The sequence below is a fragment of the Carcharodon carcharias genome, chromosome 14 (assembly GCF_017639515.1).
Source record: "Carcharodon carcharias isolate sCarCar2 chromosome 14, sCarCar2.pri, whole genome shotgun sequence".
Taxonomy (NCBI): Eukaryota; Metazoa; Chordata; class Chondrichthyes; order Lamniformes; family Lamnidae; genus Carcharodon; species Carcharodon carcharias.
Window position 1 is genome coordinate 71,279,524 of NC_054480.1, and position 18,028 is coordinate 71,297,551.

At 41.7% G+C, this 18,028-nt stretch overlaps 1 protein-coding gene across 4 annotated transcripts in view; it reads right to left on the reverse strand.

Moving 5' to 3' along the window:
- gnas (GNAS complex locus) overlaps positions 1-18,028 on the reverse strand; it is a 360,976-nt gene that overhangs the window by 110,761 nt on the left and 232,187 nt on the right. For 3 of the 4 annotated variants that reach the window (XM_041205309.1, XM_041205310.1, XM_041205311.1), the window contains exon 5: positions 5,157-5,254. In XM_041205309.1, the coding sequence (XP_041061243.1) occupies positions 5,157-5,254 (98 nt within the window). Of the gene's footprint in view, positions 1-5,156; positions 5,255-7,559; positions 7,599-18,028 lie in introns of those variants that run through there. The other variant, XM_041205312.1, reaches the window with a different exon arrangement.

Here is an 18,028-nt window from a genome sequence, read left to right on the forward strand (position 1 = left end):
GGAGTCGATTGGTCAAGAACGGCCAAACAGGTTACGCCTTTATTCATAAGAGTTTAGCAGAATGATGGGTGATCTTATTGAATAGATTCTGAGGGGGCTTGCCAGGTGTTTCCACTAGTGGGGGAATCTCGAACTAGGAGACAAAGTTACAGAATAAGGGAACACTCATTTAAAACTGAGATGCAAAGGAATTTCTTAGAGGGTAGTGAATGAGTGGAATTCTCCACCCCAAAGGGTTGTGGAGGCTAGATCACTGAAAGTATTTAAAGAGGTAGATAGATTTTTGAAATATCAGGGAGTTGAGGGCTATGAGGAGCTGGCATGAAAGAGGAGTTGAGGCCTGGGGCAGATCAGCCATGATCTCATTGAATGGTGGGGCAGGCTTGAGGAGCTGAATGGCTTACTTCTGCTCCTATTCTTGTGTTATGTACGTTGATTGACTCTTCACATATGGAATTTGGTCTGGCAAGTTTGATTCAGGCACTTTATCATCTTCCTCCTCGCATACATCCTGTTCCCAAATGCGTGAAGCTGAAAGGAAAGTTACTGAGTGAACCTTTATGGATTAGCTAACTGGGGAGATCTACCAATGGGAGTACAGCTCTCGCTGGTGACGAGTACAAATAGATTAAGGGGATTAAATCCTGTAACAGAACTTGAACATTCTAGCCTTTTTTTTTTACTAGAAATCCCACCATCCTCCATGAGCCTAATCAACTGTATTTAGATTCAACTCAGGACTCGTTTTAAGCAAGCTAATGAGTGGATGGGACATTAGTTTTTGACCCCAACTCATTTTTTTCTAGAAAAGGTGCCAGGTTAGCATTGCCTTCTTCAACTTCCTGATCCCAGCACCCACCTTTTAAGGGGGAATCTATGAGTGCTTTGGAGCACTTCCAGTGGATAACATGTTCACTGTTACTTATTTGATGCTGCAGCACTGTTACTCAGCTGATAGAGTGAGATCACTAATATATTACGTCTGGTCAATGTCACTCTATGGATGCAAAAGTTGGATGCAAGACAGTGGAAGATAAATTAAAGGCAACAGAGATGTGGTTTCTGAACCAGCTGATAAGGATTACACACACAACCAATGAGAAGTTTTGAGCAAGAAAACAAAAACTTTTGCAGTTAATCACCAAGCGACAACTACAATTCTTTGGGAGGGCTTGGCCTAAATAGCCAAGTGGTTATGGTACTGGGTTTGTAACCCTAAGATTAAGAGATCAAGAGTTCAAATCTCACAATGGCAAACTATGAAACAATGTAACTTCATCTGAAACAGATGGAAACAGGTTTACTCAAAAGAGTATCAAGAGTTCAAATCTCACAATGGCAAACTATGAAACAATGTAACTTCATCTGAAACAGATGGAAATGGGTTTGTACTCGAAAGAGTTACAATTCTTTGGGAATGTACTTTGTAGAGAGAAATTAGAACACCTGGTGGCGACTGATAAAATTGAGGTTATTAAAGTAAGAACATGACAAAGTAGGAAACACACAATTTAAAAAGCAGAACAAGTATAAGATTTAAGAACACCACCAAGTTGTTGGCTGCTATCAGGCTGGAGAGCCATGATTGCTGATGTTGTACTACATGGGACCTGAAGATGACAATGTCTGATAAATAAACCCACATGCCTGTGGTCACCTGGATCAGATTTGCATCTCTTTTAAATACTGACAATATATTTACATTTTTTCAATCCGGTAGGACTTATCCAGTAACCAATTAATCCACTGTAACTGTGTCTGGACCTCACAAATTTCCTCCGAAGTTTTTAGCTCAAGGCATTTATTAGCCTTCAGTGCTTTTAACTGTTCGGGCATCTCCTCCTCACATTACAAAATATATTTTTCTTCTCGTATAATAATAAATTGGAAAACAAATATTTTTCTCACTAATGAATAATCACTTCGCAAGTCTATCTTCCTTGAACCTAATTTGATCTTTTTGAAGATCTACTCAAATCATTCTTACTGCAATACTGAAAAAGTCCTTAAAAGTCCTGCACTATATTTCTCCAGTACCATTTTGCATCTGCAGTTGAGTTTAACCGATTTCAACATTCCTTTACATTTCATTCAATGTTCTTTCGCTTAGCTTACACCAACTTCTTTTAATATTGTCAATTCAGGTATGAAGTGCTAAAGCTGCAACAGGCTGCATTAATGTTCCATATTTCAACTTTATCCAACATTGTAAATTCTATCCAAATTGAAAACTAACCATTAAAAACAAATGCTCGACTCTACCCTTACCTCATCTCAATTGCTGCTAAAACCCTCAGCCATACCTTTGTTACCTCTAGTCTGGACTATCCCAGTGCTCTCCTGGCCAGTCTTCCACCCTACATAAACCTGAATTCTTTCAAAACTCTGCTGCCTGTATCCTAACTTGCACCAAATCACCCTTCATATCCATGCTCACTGATCCTACACAGCCTCAATTTTAACATTTTTGCTTTCAATTCCCTCCATGGCCTTATCCATCCTTTAATCTGTTGCCTCCTCCAGCCTTACAAGCCTTCAGGAGCTCTGCACTCCTCCAATTCTGGCTTTATGCATCCTAGATTTTAATTGCTCCACAGTTGGCGGACATACATTCAGCTGGTAGGTTCCTAAGAGATGGGGTTTTTTCCACAAACTATCACTCATTCTTCCTTTAAGTTGTTCCTTAAAATCTACTGTACTTTCCATGCTTTTAATCTAGCCTAATATATCATGTGACTTGGTGCTAACTTTTGATAATATTCCTGTGAAACATCTTAGCACATTTACCTTAAAGGCGCTGTATAAATGCAAATTGTTATTGCCCTCTTACATCCTTCAAAAAGGATTGACATTAACTTTAGAATTCTTGAGTTCTGCACGAAGTATACTTATCCAGACATTTTTTCATTACATAATGTAGCATAATCATTTTTCTATGTATTGTAGAATATTTTCATTGCACGGAGTGCAGTGAAAAGCTGTGCAGCACATGGTGTTGTCTAATGTAAATATTTTGAAGCATGCTGTGAAGAATTAATGTTATTTAGGATACGACCGTTTCTACCAAGACAAGGTGCAAATTATCTTAATGTCAAACAGTAAATTTTTTTGTAACAACCAACTCAGCAAGGCTGCATGAGCTGCTACTCTTTGCTGCATCTAGTTTTCCCATACTATTAAAAATCATTATGCAAGAATCAGATAAAATACTGTGTTACTGAATTACTTTATAGTTCATGTGCCATTATAGATAGTACGGACTATCAAGAAACATATCCATTGGAAACTGCTATAGGAAAAAGATCTGGGTAAATAATGTTCCAACCGTAATATGCAACCAATTTTACAAATCTAAGCGTTTAAATAGTTTTAATGATTTTTGCCCTAAATCTCATTTCTAACACTTCCACTAATTTTCTCCTCAACTTCTCCTCAACTTAGATCATTAATTTATTTGCACAATGCAGTAAGCTTTAACCTAACTAAATGTCCCAAGGCATTTAACAGGAGAGTTATAAAATGAAATTTGACATCAAGCCACAAACAAGATATTAAGGAGGGTGACCAAAAGTTTGGCCAAAGAGGTAGGTTTTAACAAGCATTTTAAAGGAGGAAATCTGTTAGAATTCTTTGACGAGGTAACGAGTAGGTTAGACAAAGGAGAGTCAATAGATGTTATCTACTTGGACTTCCAGAAGGTCTTTGACAAGGTGCCACACAGGAGGCTTCTCAGTAAGATAAGAGCCCATGGTGTTAGAGGCAAGGTACTAGCATGGATGGAAGTTTGACTGTCTGGCAGGAGGCAGAGAGTGGGGATAAGGGGGTCCTTCTCAGGATGGCGGCTGGTGACTAGTGGAGTTCCGCAGGGGTCAGTGTTGGGACCACAACTTTTCAGTTTATACATTAATGATCTAGATGAAGGAACTGAGGGCATCCTGGCTAAGTTTGCAGATGATACAAAGATAGGTAGAGGAACAGGTAGTATTGAGGAGGCAGGGAGGCTGCAGAAGGATTTGGACAGGTTAGGAGAATGGGCAAAGAAGTGGCAGATGGAATACAACGTAGGCAAGCGTGAGGTCATGCACTTTGGTAGGAAGAATAGACGCATAGACTATTTTCTAAATGGGGAGAGAATTCAGAAGTCTGGAGTGCAAAGGGACTTGGGAGTCCTAGTCTGGGATTCTCTTAAGGTTAACTTGCAGGTTGAGTTGGTAGTTAGGAAGGCAAATGCAATGTTGGCATTTATTTCAAAAGGACTAGAATATAAAAGCAGGGATGTGCTGCTGAGGTTTTATAAGGCTCTGGTCAGACCACATTTAGAATATTGTGAGTAATTTTGGGCCCCATATCTCAGGAAGGATGTGCTGGCCCTGGAGAGGGTCCAGAGAAGGTTCACGAGAATGATCCCAGGAATGAAAGGCTTAACATATGAGGAACGGCTGAGGACTCGGGGTCTATATTCGATAAAGTTTAGAAGTATGAGGGGGGATCTGATTAAAACTTACAGAATACTGAAAGGCCGGGATAGAGTGGAGGTGGGGAAGATATTTCCATTAGTATGAGAGACTAGAGTAAAGGGAAGACCTTTTAGAACAGAGTTGAGGAGAAACTTCTTTAGCCAGAGAGTGGTGAATCTATGGAATTCATTGCCATAGAAGGCTGTGGAGGCCAGGTCATTGAGTGTATTTAAGTTCGAGAGAGATAGGTTCTTGATTGGTAAGGGGATCAAAGATTATGGGGAGAAGGCGGGAGAATGGGGTTGAGAAACCTATCAGCCATGATTGAATGGCGGAGCAGACTCGATGGGCCGAATGACCTAATTTCTGCTCCTACGTCTTATCAAATCCTCTTAAACAGAGTACTTAGTCCCTTAGACAACATACAGCAGTTCAGCTTCTTCAAGTTACTGTTGTCAGGCTTTTGAGTTTAACTAATAAACTACAGGTAAACACTTTTCAGTGTTGGTTTCAGAAGTAATGTCAGTAAACATCAACAAAACAGGAAGTAAATTACCAGATTCCTCTAATGAGTGTTTTTTTTATTAAATTACTCAACATATTGCATTAGTTTCTGTCTACAACATTTTATTCAAGTTTTTGTATTCCCAGTAGAGTCCCTTCCTGATCACCAATTTGCCAAGCACCAAAAGTACTTACTAGTGTGCGCAGTCAATGAGCTGATACTCATTCGACCTTTCGTAGCATGCTTTCACACCTTCATCCTGCCAGAGGACTGTTGTATGTTCATAAAACTCCTGAAACAAAACATTTAAAACTTTATTAGAATCTTGACAAGCACAAATCAGAATTGAATAGCAGATAAAATAATACACAAGCATGGTACTTTATGCACTGGTGGTTACTTTCACACAATGACTGGTTTTAGATAATAATATCAGAATGGTGTTGCATAACCAAGTGGTCCTGCACGATAAGTTGCACAAAGAAACAGGAATAGGCCATTTAGCGCCCCCAAGCTCGTTCCGTCGTTCAAAGAAATCATGGCTGATCTGTCACCTAACTCTATACACCTGCCTTTCATCAATCTCAGATTTTAAATCACCAACTGATCTAGTATCAGTTGCTGTTTGTGGAAGTGTGTTCCAAACTTATACCAACCTTTGCACGCAGAAGTGTTTCCCAATTTCACCCCTCAAAAGGTCTGGCTCTAATTTTTAGATTATGGTCTCTAGTAATAGACTATGCAGCCAGAGGAAATTGTTTTTCTCTATCTCCCCTCTCTATTTCTCATATCTTGAAAACTTTGATCAAATCACCCCTTAACCTTCTAAATTCTAGGGAACACAACCCTAGTTTGTGCAACCTTTCCTCGAAGCTTAATCTTTGGAGTCCAAATATCATTCTGGTAAATCTATACTGCACTTCCTCCAATACAGCTTTCCTGGGGTGTGGTACATGCATTATCTCACACAGACAGACATATATTTGTACTTATAAATGTAAAGCAAAAAAATATGCTGGAAATATGAAACAAAAACAAACTAGGATGGAAATAGTGAGATCAGTCAGCATCTGCAGGGAGAATGGATAAGCTACCTTTTCATGCATTTAATCCTTCAGTTAACCAATCTCAAATGTCAGCTCATCGGTTCTTGTCATAAATGCTGATCAAGCTGCTGTGAGATACCAGCATTATCTGCTTTTATGCACAAATACACGTTTGTTTGCTCCAGAACTTCAAGAGCACACTAAAATTGTGTTGAAAGTATTCCCAGAAGACAACATCAAACACGCTGAGTGTAACGATCCCTATTGCCCAACCACCAAGGTGGGAGAGGTTGAAACTCTTCACACCATCCCCCCCGCTTCAAAAGCCTTCTAAAAATCTGGCTACAATTTTGGAATCCTCCCTTTCTTCCCTTCTAAAGTTGTCCAAGATCATCTTGTACACGGGGGCTATAGTGAATGCAAGTGGTTATTGTTCTGAAACAAAATGATCAATAAACAAGCTGGAGAATGGGACTAATGCAACAGCTCTTTCAAAAAGAGCTGGGTTAGAGGTGATGGGTCGAATGGCTTCCTCCTGTCCTAGATCATTCTATAAGTACTCCTCAAAGATTAATCACATTCAAGGAAAAATTAGTTCCTGTGGCAATTTTGGACGATTACACTGGATATTTTCTTCAAATCTGCACCAGATACTCCTGGAAGCAGACCTCTTATCCCTGATCCAGAGTGTGCAATAATCTACCAAAGTTTAAGGTAAACAATAAATAGACCCAAGGATCACAATAGTGAACCCTGGAATGCATCACATGACTCTCCTCTCGTTGAAAACCAAACTAAATATACACCAACAAACCACAACTCAGTTTCTAAAGATAGGATTTAAAGAAAAGCAAATAACTGAGCAATATAATAGTGAATCATACACTTTCACTAGCCTTCATATATAAGGGTGCCACTCATTTTCTCTCTACAAAAATTCTTTGAAACAGAAACTCCCTTCCTATAGTGTGAAATATACTGTAGTTTCCAAATTAGTTCATCTTCACTGCTGGTCAACACAATCTTAAACACAAGTTTTGACAAAACAAAACAGTTTCATTGTGACTCTGACTTTTAGGTAAACAGATTTCCCTTCCTTGAAAGGACATGAGTCCAGATGGGTTTTTTTTAAATGAAAATCGACAATGGTTTCATGATCAGCATTATAGGTTTAATTCCATACATTTATTGAATTCAATTTTGACTACCGAATTCAAATTCCACCATCTGTTGTGGTAGGATTCGAACCCTGAGTCTCTGGATTACCAGTCTATTGACAATACCACTATGTCACTGCCTCCTCCTAAACTTTCCTCTGAAATGGCCAAGCTTCAAGCGCTTGTATCAAACCGCTACAAAGTCTAAAAGGAATGAAACTGGACAGATCACCCGGCATCAACCTGGGCACTGGAAACAACAATGGCATACCAGCCCTCTCAATCCTGCAAAGTCCTCATTGCTAACATCTGGGGACTTGTGCCAAAATTGGGAAAGATGTCTCACAGACTAGTCAAGCAATCTAGCAGTCATACTCATGGAATTGTACCTTACAGACAATGTCCTAGACACCACCATCACTGGATATGTTTTGTCCCACTGACAGACCCAAGAGAGTGGTATACAGTCAGGAGGGAGTTGCCCTGGCAGTCCTCAACATTGACCTGACTCTATGAAATCTCATGATGTCAGGTCAAACAGGGGCAAGGAAACTGCCTGCTGATTAACGCTTATCGCCTGTTATGACAGATGCAGTTGGTAATGCGGAGTTATTTAAAAAAATCCCAGAGGGAAACTTTAAACAACTGTCATAACCTATAATTATAAGTGTTATGTTTGAGGTGCGACTCTAAATTCAGGAATCAGACCATTAGTTCTTGACCTTTTACATTAAACTGAGTGAAACATTTTATTAAGTTATACAAGTTAAAATATATGTACACATGGCTACAAATTACTACTAACATAACTTTCAACAAATTCCCAAACTAATTTCCATTAAGGCAATAGCAACCCATAGACTTAACGGAACACCAGGCAAAGCATTTTCACCTTATGAATTCAAAATGAAGTTGTTTTCACTGTGGAGCCAGTTGGAGGCTTACCTTTTGATCTTACATTGCCTCTGCCCTGCACACCCGAAAACTACTGAAAGTTATACCTACCACCACTGATTGAATTCAAATATTCACTGCCTCACCAGTCTCTTTGAATTTTACCTTTTAAAAATGAAACCCCATTCATTGTATCAATTTTATTAGTAATATAAACATATTGCTTGGTAGCTGCGAGATAGAAGTCAAGTTTTCACCCCACATCTTGAATGCTCCATTTAAAATTGCAAATGCACGCTATCTCTCTTACATATCAAAACGAGTACATATCAAAGTACCTAAGCTAGCTGGCTTTAATCCAATTAAGACAGACCACAGACTAAACTTATATTAAAAGAAAACTACTTTCCAAAATATTATATACATTAATAGCTTCATAACACCGTCCCACCTCAGCTGATGAATCAGTACTCCTCTGTTGAACACCACTTGGAAGAAGCACTGAGGGTGGCAAGGGCACAGCAATGTCCATCACCAAGAACGTCTCAGTAGCACTACTACTGACCGAGCTGGCTGAGTCGTAAAGGACATAGCTGCTAGACTGGGTCTGCAGCAGGTGGTGAGGAAACCAACAAAAGGGAAAAAACTATTTGACCTCATGCTCATCAATCTACCTGTCACAGATGCATCTGTCCACGATAGCAATGATTGGAGTGACCACCGCACACTCCTTGTGGAAACAAAATCTCATCTTCACATTGAGGGTACCCTCCAAAGTGTTGGAATTATCTAGCTGGGATCGGTTTCGAACAGATATAGCAACTCAAAACTGGGCATCTACTAGGCACTGTGATCCATCACCAGCAGCAGGATTGTTTTCAACCACAATCTGTAAACTCATGGCCTGGCATGTTGTTCACTCCATCATTACCATCAAGCTGGTGGATCAACGGTGGTTCAATTGAGTGCGGAGGGCATGCCAAGAGCAGAACCAGGCATACCTAAAAATGAGGCGTCAACTTGCAGAAGCTACACGACAGAACTACCTGCATGCAACTGGCAGAATAAGTGACCCCACAACCAATGGGTCAGTTCTAAGCTCTGAAGTCCTGCAACATCCAGTTGTGAATGGCGGTGGACAATTTAACAACTCATTGGAGGAGGAGGCTCCACGAATATCCCCATCCTCAATGATGGGGGAGCCCAGCACTTCAGTGCAAAAAGCAAGGCTGAAGCATTCACAACCATCTTCAGTCAGAAGTGACAGGTGGACGATCCTCGTCCTGAAGTCCCCAGCATCACAGATGCCAGTCTTCAGCTAATTCAATTCACTCCATGTGATATCAAGAAATGGTTGAGGGTACTGGATACTGCAAAGGCTATGAGCCCTGACAACATTCTGGCAACAGTGCTGAAGACTTGTGGCTCCAGAGCTAGCTGTATCCCTAGCCAAGCTGTTTCAATGCAGGTACAACACTGGCATCTACCCAGCAACATGGGAAATTGCCCAGTTATGTCCTGTACACAAAAAGCAGGACAAATCCAACCTGACCAATTACCGCCCCATCAATCTATTCTCGATTATCAGCAAAGTAATGGAACCTGTCGTTGACACTGCTATCAAGAGCAGTTTCACAGCAATAACATGCTCACCTATGCTCAGTTTGGGTTCTATCTGGACCATTCAGCTCCCGATCCAATTTCAGTCTTGCTCCAAACATGGACAAAAGAGCTGAACTCAAGAGGTAAGGTGTAAGTGACTGCCCTTGGCATCAAGGCTGCATTTGACCAGGCATGGCATCAAGAAGCCCTAGCAAAGCTAAAGTCAATAGGAATCAGGGGGAAAACCACCCACTGATTGGAGTCATACTTAGCACAAAGGGAGATAGCTGTGGTTGTTGGAAGTCAATAATCTCAGTCCCAGGACATCGCTGCAGCAGTTCCTCAGGGTAGTGGCCTAAGCCTAACCCTCTCCAGCTGCTCCATCAATGACCTTCCCTCCACTATAAGGTCAGAAGTGAGGATGCTTGTTGATGATTGCGTAATGTTCAACACCATTCACGACTCCTTATCTACTGAAGCAGTCCATGTCCAATTGTAGCAGGACCTGGACAATATTCAGGTTTGGGCTAACAAGTGGCAAATAACATTCGCCCCACACAATTGCCAGGCATTGGCCATCTTCAACAAGAGAGAATCTAACATTTCCCCTTCACATTCAATGGAATTATTATTGCTGAATCCCCCACCAACAACATCCCGACCAGAAACTGAACTGCACTAGCCACATAAATGCTGTGGCTACGAGAGCAGATCAGAGGCTGGCAATTCTGCAGAAAGTAACTTGACTTCTGACTTCCTAAAGCCTGTCTGCCATCTACGAATCAGGAGTGTGATGGAATACTCTCCACATGCCTGGATGAGCGCAGCTCCAGCAACACTCAAGAAATTTGACACCAACCATAAGGGGCGTGCAAGGAGGCAGGCGACTAAGCTGGACTGAGATGGAGACTGAGAGAGTAGCAAATTAGATTCACGTGGGAATTCGGTGCACAGGGGAAAGAGGTGTGGTTTTCATCAGAATTGTTCTAAGTTAGTTAAGTGAGTAGTTAAATTAGGTAGACCAAATAACATAAGTAACAATGGCAGGACCAGTGTTATGTTGCAGCTGTGAAATGTGGGAGCTTTTGGACGCCAAGGCGATCCAGGACAAAGACATCTGCAGAAAGCAGCTAGGGGAATTCCAGATCAGGGTTATTCATCTGGACACACAAATGCAAGCACTGCACAACATAAGGGAGGGGGAGAAATACCTGGACACTTTGTTTCAGAAGATGGTCACGCCTCTTAGAATAGAGTCATCTGTTTTGGTCAGCAGTGAGAGACAGGAGGATGTGACCGTGAGTTAGGCACGTAATGGGACGAGCAGACAGTAGCAGAGGAGCCCCAGGCTTTGCAATTATCAAACAGATTTGAAGTGTTCACAACCTGTGGACAAAAGCGAAGTCTGCAAGATGGATGAGCAGGAACGTGGTGGTAGTAGGGAATAGTATTGTTTGGGGGGGGGGGGGGGGGGGGTTAAAAAAGTTCTCTGCAGCAAAGAACAAGAGTCCAGAAGGCTGTGCTGCTTGTTGGTACCAGGGTTCAGGACATCTGCTCAGAACTGGAGAGGAACTTGCAGTGGGAGGGGTGGATCCCATTGTTGTGGTCCATGAAGGGACCAATGACATAGGCAGGACAAGGAAGGAGGTTCTGCACAGTCAGCATGAGAAGCTAGGTACCAAATTAAGAAGCACAGCCTCAAAAGGTAATAATCTCCAGATTATTACCTGAGCCATGTGCAAATTGGCATAGGGTAAATAAGAATAGATAGATGAATGAGTGGCTCAAACACTGGTGTGGGAGAAGTGGGTTCCAGTTTGTGGGACACTGACGCCAGTATTGAGCAAAATGGAGGTTGTACTGTTGGGACGGTGCTGGGGACGAGTGTTCTTGCAAATCACAAAATTAGGGAAGTAGAGATGGCTTTAAAATAAACAAGGGGTGGGGTGGGATGAGGGATCAAGCTTGGGTAGATGTGGCAAATCAAGGGGGCTGCAGGATGACAAAGATTGGGTCCTGAATATTGAGGGGTATGAGACATTGAAGAAGAATAGCAAGCTAGGTAAAGGTGGAGGGGTAGCACTGTTGATCAAGGATGGAATTTGTGCAATAGTTAAGAGATGGCCTTGGTTCAGGAGATCAGGATGTAAAATCGGTTTGAGTGGAGATGAGGAATAGTAGGGGAAAAGAAGTCACTAGTGGGGGCGGTCTACAGGCCCCCTAACAGTAACCACAATTCAGGACAAAGTATACAAGAAGAAATATTGGGTGCCTGTGATAAAGGGATGGCAATAATCAGGGGTGATTTTAATCTACATATAAATTAGAAAAACTGGCAGCAGTAGCCTGGATGAGGAATTCATAGAATGCTTTCGAGCTAGTTTCTTAGAGCAGCACATTTTGGAACCAACCAGAGAGCAGGTTATATTAGACTTGGTGTTGTGTAATGTGACAGAATTAATTAATGGCCTCAGAGTGAAGGCACCCTTATATAGCAGCGAGCGCAATATGATTGAATTTTACATCCAGTTTGAAAGGGAGAAGAGTGGATCTAAGACTAGTATTTTAAATTTAAATAAGGGCAACTATGTGGACATGAAAGTTGAGCTAGCTGAAGTGAACTGGGACACTAGGTTAGGGGATAGATCAACAGAGCAGCAGTGGCAGACATATAAGATATTTCAGAATAAGTATATTCCTACCATAAAGAAAAATTCTAAAGGGAAGACCCACCATCCGTGATTCACCAAAGTAGTTAAGGAAAGCATCAAATTTAAGGAAAAAGCACATAACTGCACAAAGAGGAGTGGCAGGTCAGATGATTTGTCAGAATATAAAGAACGGCAGAGAATGACTGAAAGGTTAATCAGAAGGAAAAAATTAAGAGTATGAGAGGAAGCTAGCTAGAAATGTAAAAACAGATAGAAAGGGTTTCTACAGATATTTAAAAAGGAAAAGAGTAAGTAAAGTGAGTGCTGGTCCTCCAGAGAGTGATAATGTGGAGTTAATGGTATATAATAAGGAAACGGTGGATGAAATGAACAAATATTTTGCTTCTGTCTTCACTGCAGAGGATATAAAAAACATTTCAGTAACAGCTGTAAATCAGGAGGTGGATGGGAGAGGGGAACTTGGTAAAATTACAATCACTGGAAAGCAGTACTGAGCTGTAGGCTGACCAGTCTCCAGGTCCTGATAGATTTCACCCTAGGGACTTGAAAGACATGGCTAATGAGGTAGCTGTTGGTGTTAATTTTCCAAAATTCCATAGATTCTGGAAAGGTTCCATGAGGCTGGGAAGTAGCAAATATAACCCCTCTATGCAAGAAGGGAAGGAGGCAGAAAACAGGGAACTACAGGCTTGTTCGCTTGACGTCTGTCGTGGGAAAGGTGTTAGAAACGATAATTCAAGCGGTTATAGCTGAGCACTTAGAGAAACTCAAGGTAATCGGGAAGAATCAACATAGTTTTGTGAAAGGGAAATCATGTTTAACTAATTTATTGGAGCTCTTTGAAGCAGTAACATGCACTGTGGCTATAGGAGGGCCTGTAAAACGTGCTGTATTTGGATTTCCAGAAAGCATTTGATAAGGTGCCACATCAAAGTTTATTGTGGAAAATAAAAGCTCATGGTGTAGGGGGTAAGATTGGCTGGCTGGCAGAACACAGTATGCATAAATGGGTCTTTTTCTGATTGGCAGGATGTGACAAGTGGAATCCCGCAGGGGTCTGAGCTAGGGTCTCAACTTTTATTACAATTTATATTTCGATAACTTAGATCAGGGGAGTGAAGGCATGACGCTAAATTTACGGATCACATAAAGGTAGGTAGGAAAGTGTGTTGTGAAGAGGTCATGGGGGGGTTGCAGACGGATATAGATAGGTTGAGTGAGTGGGCAAAGATCTGACAAAAGGAATATAATGTGGGAAAATGTGATATTGTTCACTTTGGCAGGAATATTAAAAGAAATCAGAATTCCAAGCTGCAGAGGGATCAAGGTGTTCTAGTGCATGAGTCACAAAAAGTTAGTATGCAGGTACACCAAGTAATTAAGATGACTAATGGAATGCTATCCTTTATTATAAGAGGAATTGAACATAAAAGGATGTTTTGTTTCAGTTATACGGGGCATTGGTGAGACGACATTTCAAATAGTGTGTGCAGTTTTGGTCTCCTTATTTAAGGAAGGATGTAAGTGCGCTGGAGGCGGATCTGAGGAGGTTTGCTAGATTGATACCTGGAATGAATGAGTTGTCTGGTGAGGAAAGGTTAGACAGGCTGGGCTTGTTTCCACTGTAGTTTAGAAGAGTGAGGAGTGATTTTATTGAAGTGCGCAAGATCCTGAACGGTATTGACAAGGTGAACGTGGAAAAGATGTTTCCTCTTGTGGATGAGTCCAGCACTAGGGGGCACTGTTTTAAAATTAGGGGTTGCCCTTTCAGAACAGAGATGAGGAGAAATATTTCCTCTGAGGGCTGTGCGACTTTGGAACTCTGTTTCAGAAGGCGGTGGAGGTAGCTGATTTTCTTGCCTAACAAGAATCTAAGGTTATCGGGGATCAATGGCAATGTGGAATTCGAAACACAAACAGATCAGCCATGATCTTAATGAATGCCGGAGCAGGCTCGAGGGGCTGAATGGCCTACTTTTGCTCCTATTCCACAAGTTCATATCCAGGACAAAGCAGCCCACGTGACTGGCACCCATCCACCACCTTCAACATTCACTCCCTCCACCAGCGTTGCACAGTGGCAGCAGTGTGTACTATCCACAAGATTCACTGCAGCAATTCACCTAGGCGCCTTCGACAGTATCTTCTAAACCCATGACCTCCATCACGTAGAAGGTCAAGGGGAGCAGATACATGGGAACAGCACCACCTGGAAGTTCTCTTCCAAACCACACGCCATCCTGACTTGGAACTATACTGCCATTTATTCACTGTTGATGGGACAAAATCTTGGAACTCACTTTACAACAGCACTGTGGGTGGTCTTACAACACATGGATTACAGCGATTTGAGAAGGCAGCTCACCATCACCTCCTCGAGGGAAATTAGGGATGGGGCAATAAATTCTGGCCTAGCCAACTCTGCCTGCAACCCATGAATGAATAAACAAAAAAATCCCTTTGCAAGTTAAATTAAAACAAAAGGCTACATTTTCTTATCAAAATTAAAGGTAAAATCAACTTTGGAAATGGGAACAAAAATTTGCTGTAGAGAAATCTGTGACCATTTAACCAGATTAGCATCTTATATCAGTCTTGGCACAGGAGTAGTAGTCTTAGCTTTCAATCAGAAAGGTATTGCATTCTAGCCCCATTCTAGAACCATGTGCATATATGCATACACTTTATTGCTGTGCTGAAGGAGTGCTGCCTTGTCAGAAATGCTTCCCACTTTTTGAATGAGACATTAAATTAAGCCCACATCTCTGCCTCCCATCTGATGGATGTAAAAAAATACCCTGGCACTGTGAAGAGCAGCAGAAGCATTGTCCTGGGAGCATCCAACTCCATTAATGATGATGTGGTGTTATGACATGGCAGATGGTGTGTGCCAGGTGGATCAAATCCATGAAGGAAACTTGATCACACAGTCACAACGATTTTGCAATTTGTATTTTATTTCAAGATGCATGCCTTGAATTCAGTAGTAATAAGTCCACCAAGACTTTGAGACTTTTAACAAAACGAAATTAAATATTTATTAACAAAAGATTTCAAGCACATACATAGGTCTACAAATTACATCTATAATAACTGCTAAAACCCCTAATTAATCTGGCTCCTGCTTACAATTCCGTTAAGGCAACAATGAAAACAAATAGATTTAAACATATCCAGGCAAAGCCACAAATACCCTGAACAGTTGAATTCAAAGTGAAGTTTCTTAGCTTCGGTTCCTGTAGACAGCAACTTGATGCACAGAGGCGGGAGGCTTTTCACACTTGTTAGATCTTAGAATTCCTTTTCTTCTGACACATAGACCCATCTCCTTTATACATGTTTCTCCCTTTTTAATGTAAATTCCATTGTTCCCATATGTTTCTGTAACTTTACTTTTCTCTTAATATAAATCTTTCATAATACTAATTTTACCAGTAAACTTTGAGAAAAATATACACACAGTTTGGCTTGGCTTCTTCTAGCTAGATGTAACATCTTACCATCTTTTTGAAATTCAAACTACTCTGGTTTATCTAAAAATGCAACTTTTCCTTACACCTCACATTCTAAAACTTCAGCCATGTTTATGAATTTAGCATTTCAAACCGAGCTTCCTTTTTGATAATTCAAAACCTCCAGACCAGCTGTCTCCAACCCAATTAAACTCCCCCCACATACATATACACAGAGAAACTAATCCAAACCCCGCTATTAATCTACCTTTACAATAAATCACCCAATATTATGAGATCATTCTATTTTCATGACAGTGGTCACCTATTTAATTTCTGTCTTTTGGGCCCAGTGCACTAATTGACTGCTGCATTTGCCTAAATGATAAGTGACAATACTTCAAGGATGTGACTGGCGTTATAGAAATACAAAGTCTTTCTTCATGTGTATTCATAACTTCATACCTTGCGAAGTCAAACACTCACACACACAGTCAGACACATAATCTAACAGGTTAAAAAAGACAGTTTGTCACAGCGCTCACTGCAATGTTAAATTAAATTGTTCAAAAATTAATCCAAGCAGCAGGCAGAACAGGAACAACAAAACTCTTTCCTGGTAGCAGCTCCTAATTTCAAAACTACGAAAATTGCAAACGCTCCACAAATATCCCCATCCTCAATCATGGTTGAGCCCAGCACATCAGTGCAACAGATAAGGCTGAAGCATTTGCTATAATCTTCAGCCAGAAATGTTGAGTGGATGATCCATTTCGGCCTCGTCCAGAGATCCCCAACATCACAGGTGCCAGTCCTCAGCGAATTCAACTCCCTCCATGTGATATCAAGAAATGGCTGAAGGCACTGGATACTGCAAAGGCTATGAGCCTCGACAACATTCCGGCAATAGTACTGAAGACTAGAGTTCCAGAATTTGCCTCGCCCCTAGCCGAGCTATTCCGGTACAGTGACAACACTGGCCTCTACCCAGCAATGTGGAAAATTGCCCAGGTATGTCCTGTGCACAAAAAGCAGAACAAATCCAACCCAGCCAATTACCGCCTCAACAGTCTACTCACAATCATCAGTAAAGTGATGGAAGGGGTCATCAACAGTGCTATCAAGCAGCACTTGCATAGCAATAACTTGCTCACTGATGCTCAGTTTGGGGTTCGCCAGGGCCACTCAGTTCCTGACCTCATTACAGCCTTGGACAAACATGGACAAAAGAGCCGAACTCCAGAGGTGAGGTGGGAGTGACTGTCCTTGACATCAAGGCTGCATTTGACCAAGTGTGCTATCAAGGAGCTGTAGCAAATCTGGAGTCAATGGGAATCAGTGGGAAAACTCTCCACCTAGCACAAAGGAGATGGTTGTAGTCATTGGTGGTCAGTCATCTCAGCTCCAGGACATCAGTGCAGGAGTTCCTCAGGGTAGTGTCCTAGGCCCAACCATCTTCAACTGCTTCATCAATGACCTTCCTTCCATCATAAGGTCAGAAGTGGGGATGCTCGCTGATGTTGCACAATGTTCAGCATCATTCGCAATTCCTCAGATACTGAAGCAGCCCATGTGCAAATGTAGCAAGACCTGGACAACAGCCAGGCTTGGGCTGACAAGTGGCATTTGTACCACACAAGTACCAGGCAATGACCATCTCCAACAAGAGAGAATCTAACTGTCATCCCTGACATTCAATGCCATTACCATCACTGAAGCCCCCACTATCAACATCCTGGGGCTACCATTGATCAGAAAAAGAACTGGACTAGCCATATAACTACTGTGGCTACAAGAGCAGGTCAGAGGCTAGGAATCCTGTTGCGAGTAACTCATCTCCCGACTCCCTAAAGCCTGTCCACAATCCACAAGGCACAAGTCAGGATTGTGATGGAATACTCTCCACTTGCTTGGATGAGTACAGCTCCTACAACACTGAAGAAGTTTGACACCTTCCAGGACAAAGCAGCCAGTTTGATTGGCATCCCATCTACAAACATTTACTCCCTCCAACACTGACGCACAGTAGCAGCAGTGCATACCATCTACAAGATGCACTGCAGAAACTCACCAAGGCTCCTTAGACAGCACCTTCCAAACCCACGACCACTACCATCTAGAAGGACAAGGGCAGCAGATACATGGGAACACCACCACCTGAATGTTCCACCCCCACCACAAGCCACTCATCAACCTGACTTGGAAATTTATCACCGTTCCTTCACTGTTGCTGGGTCAAATCA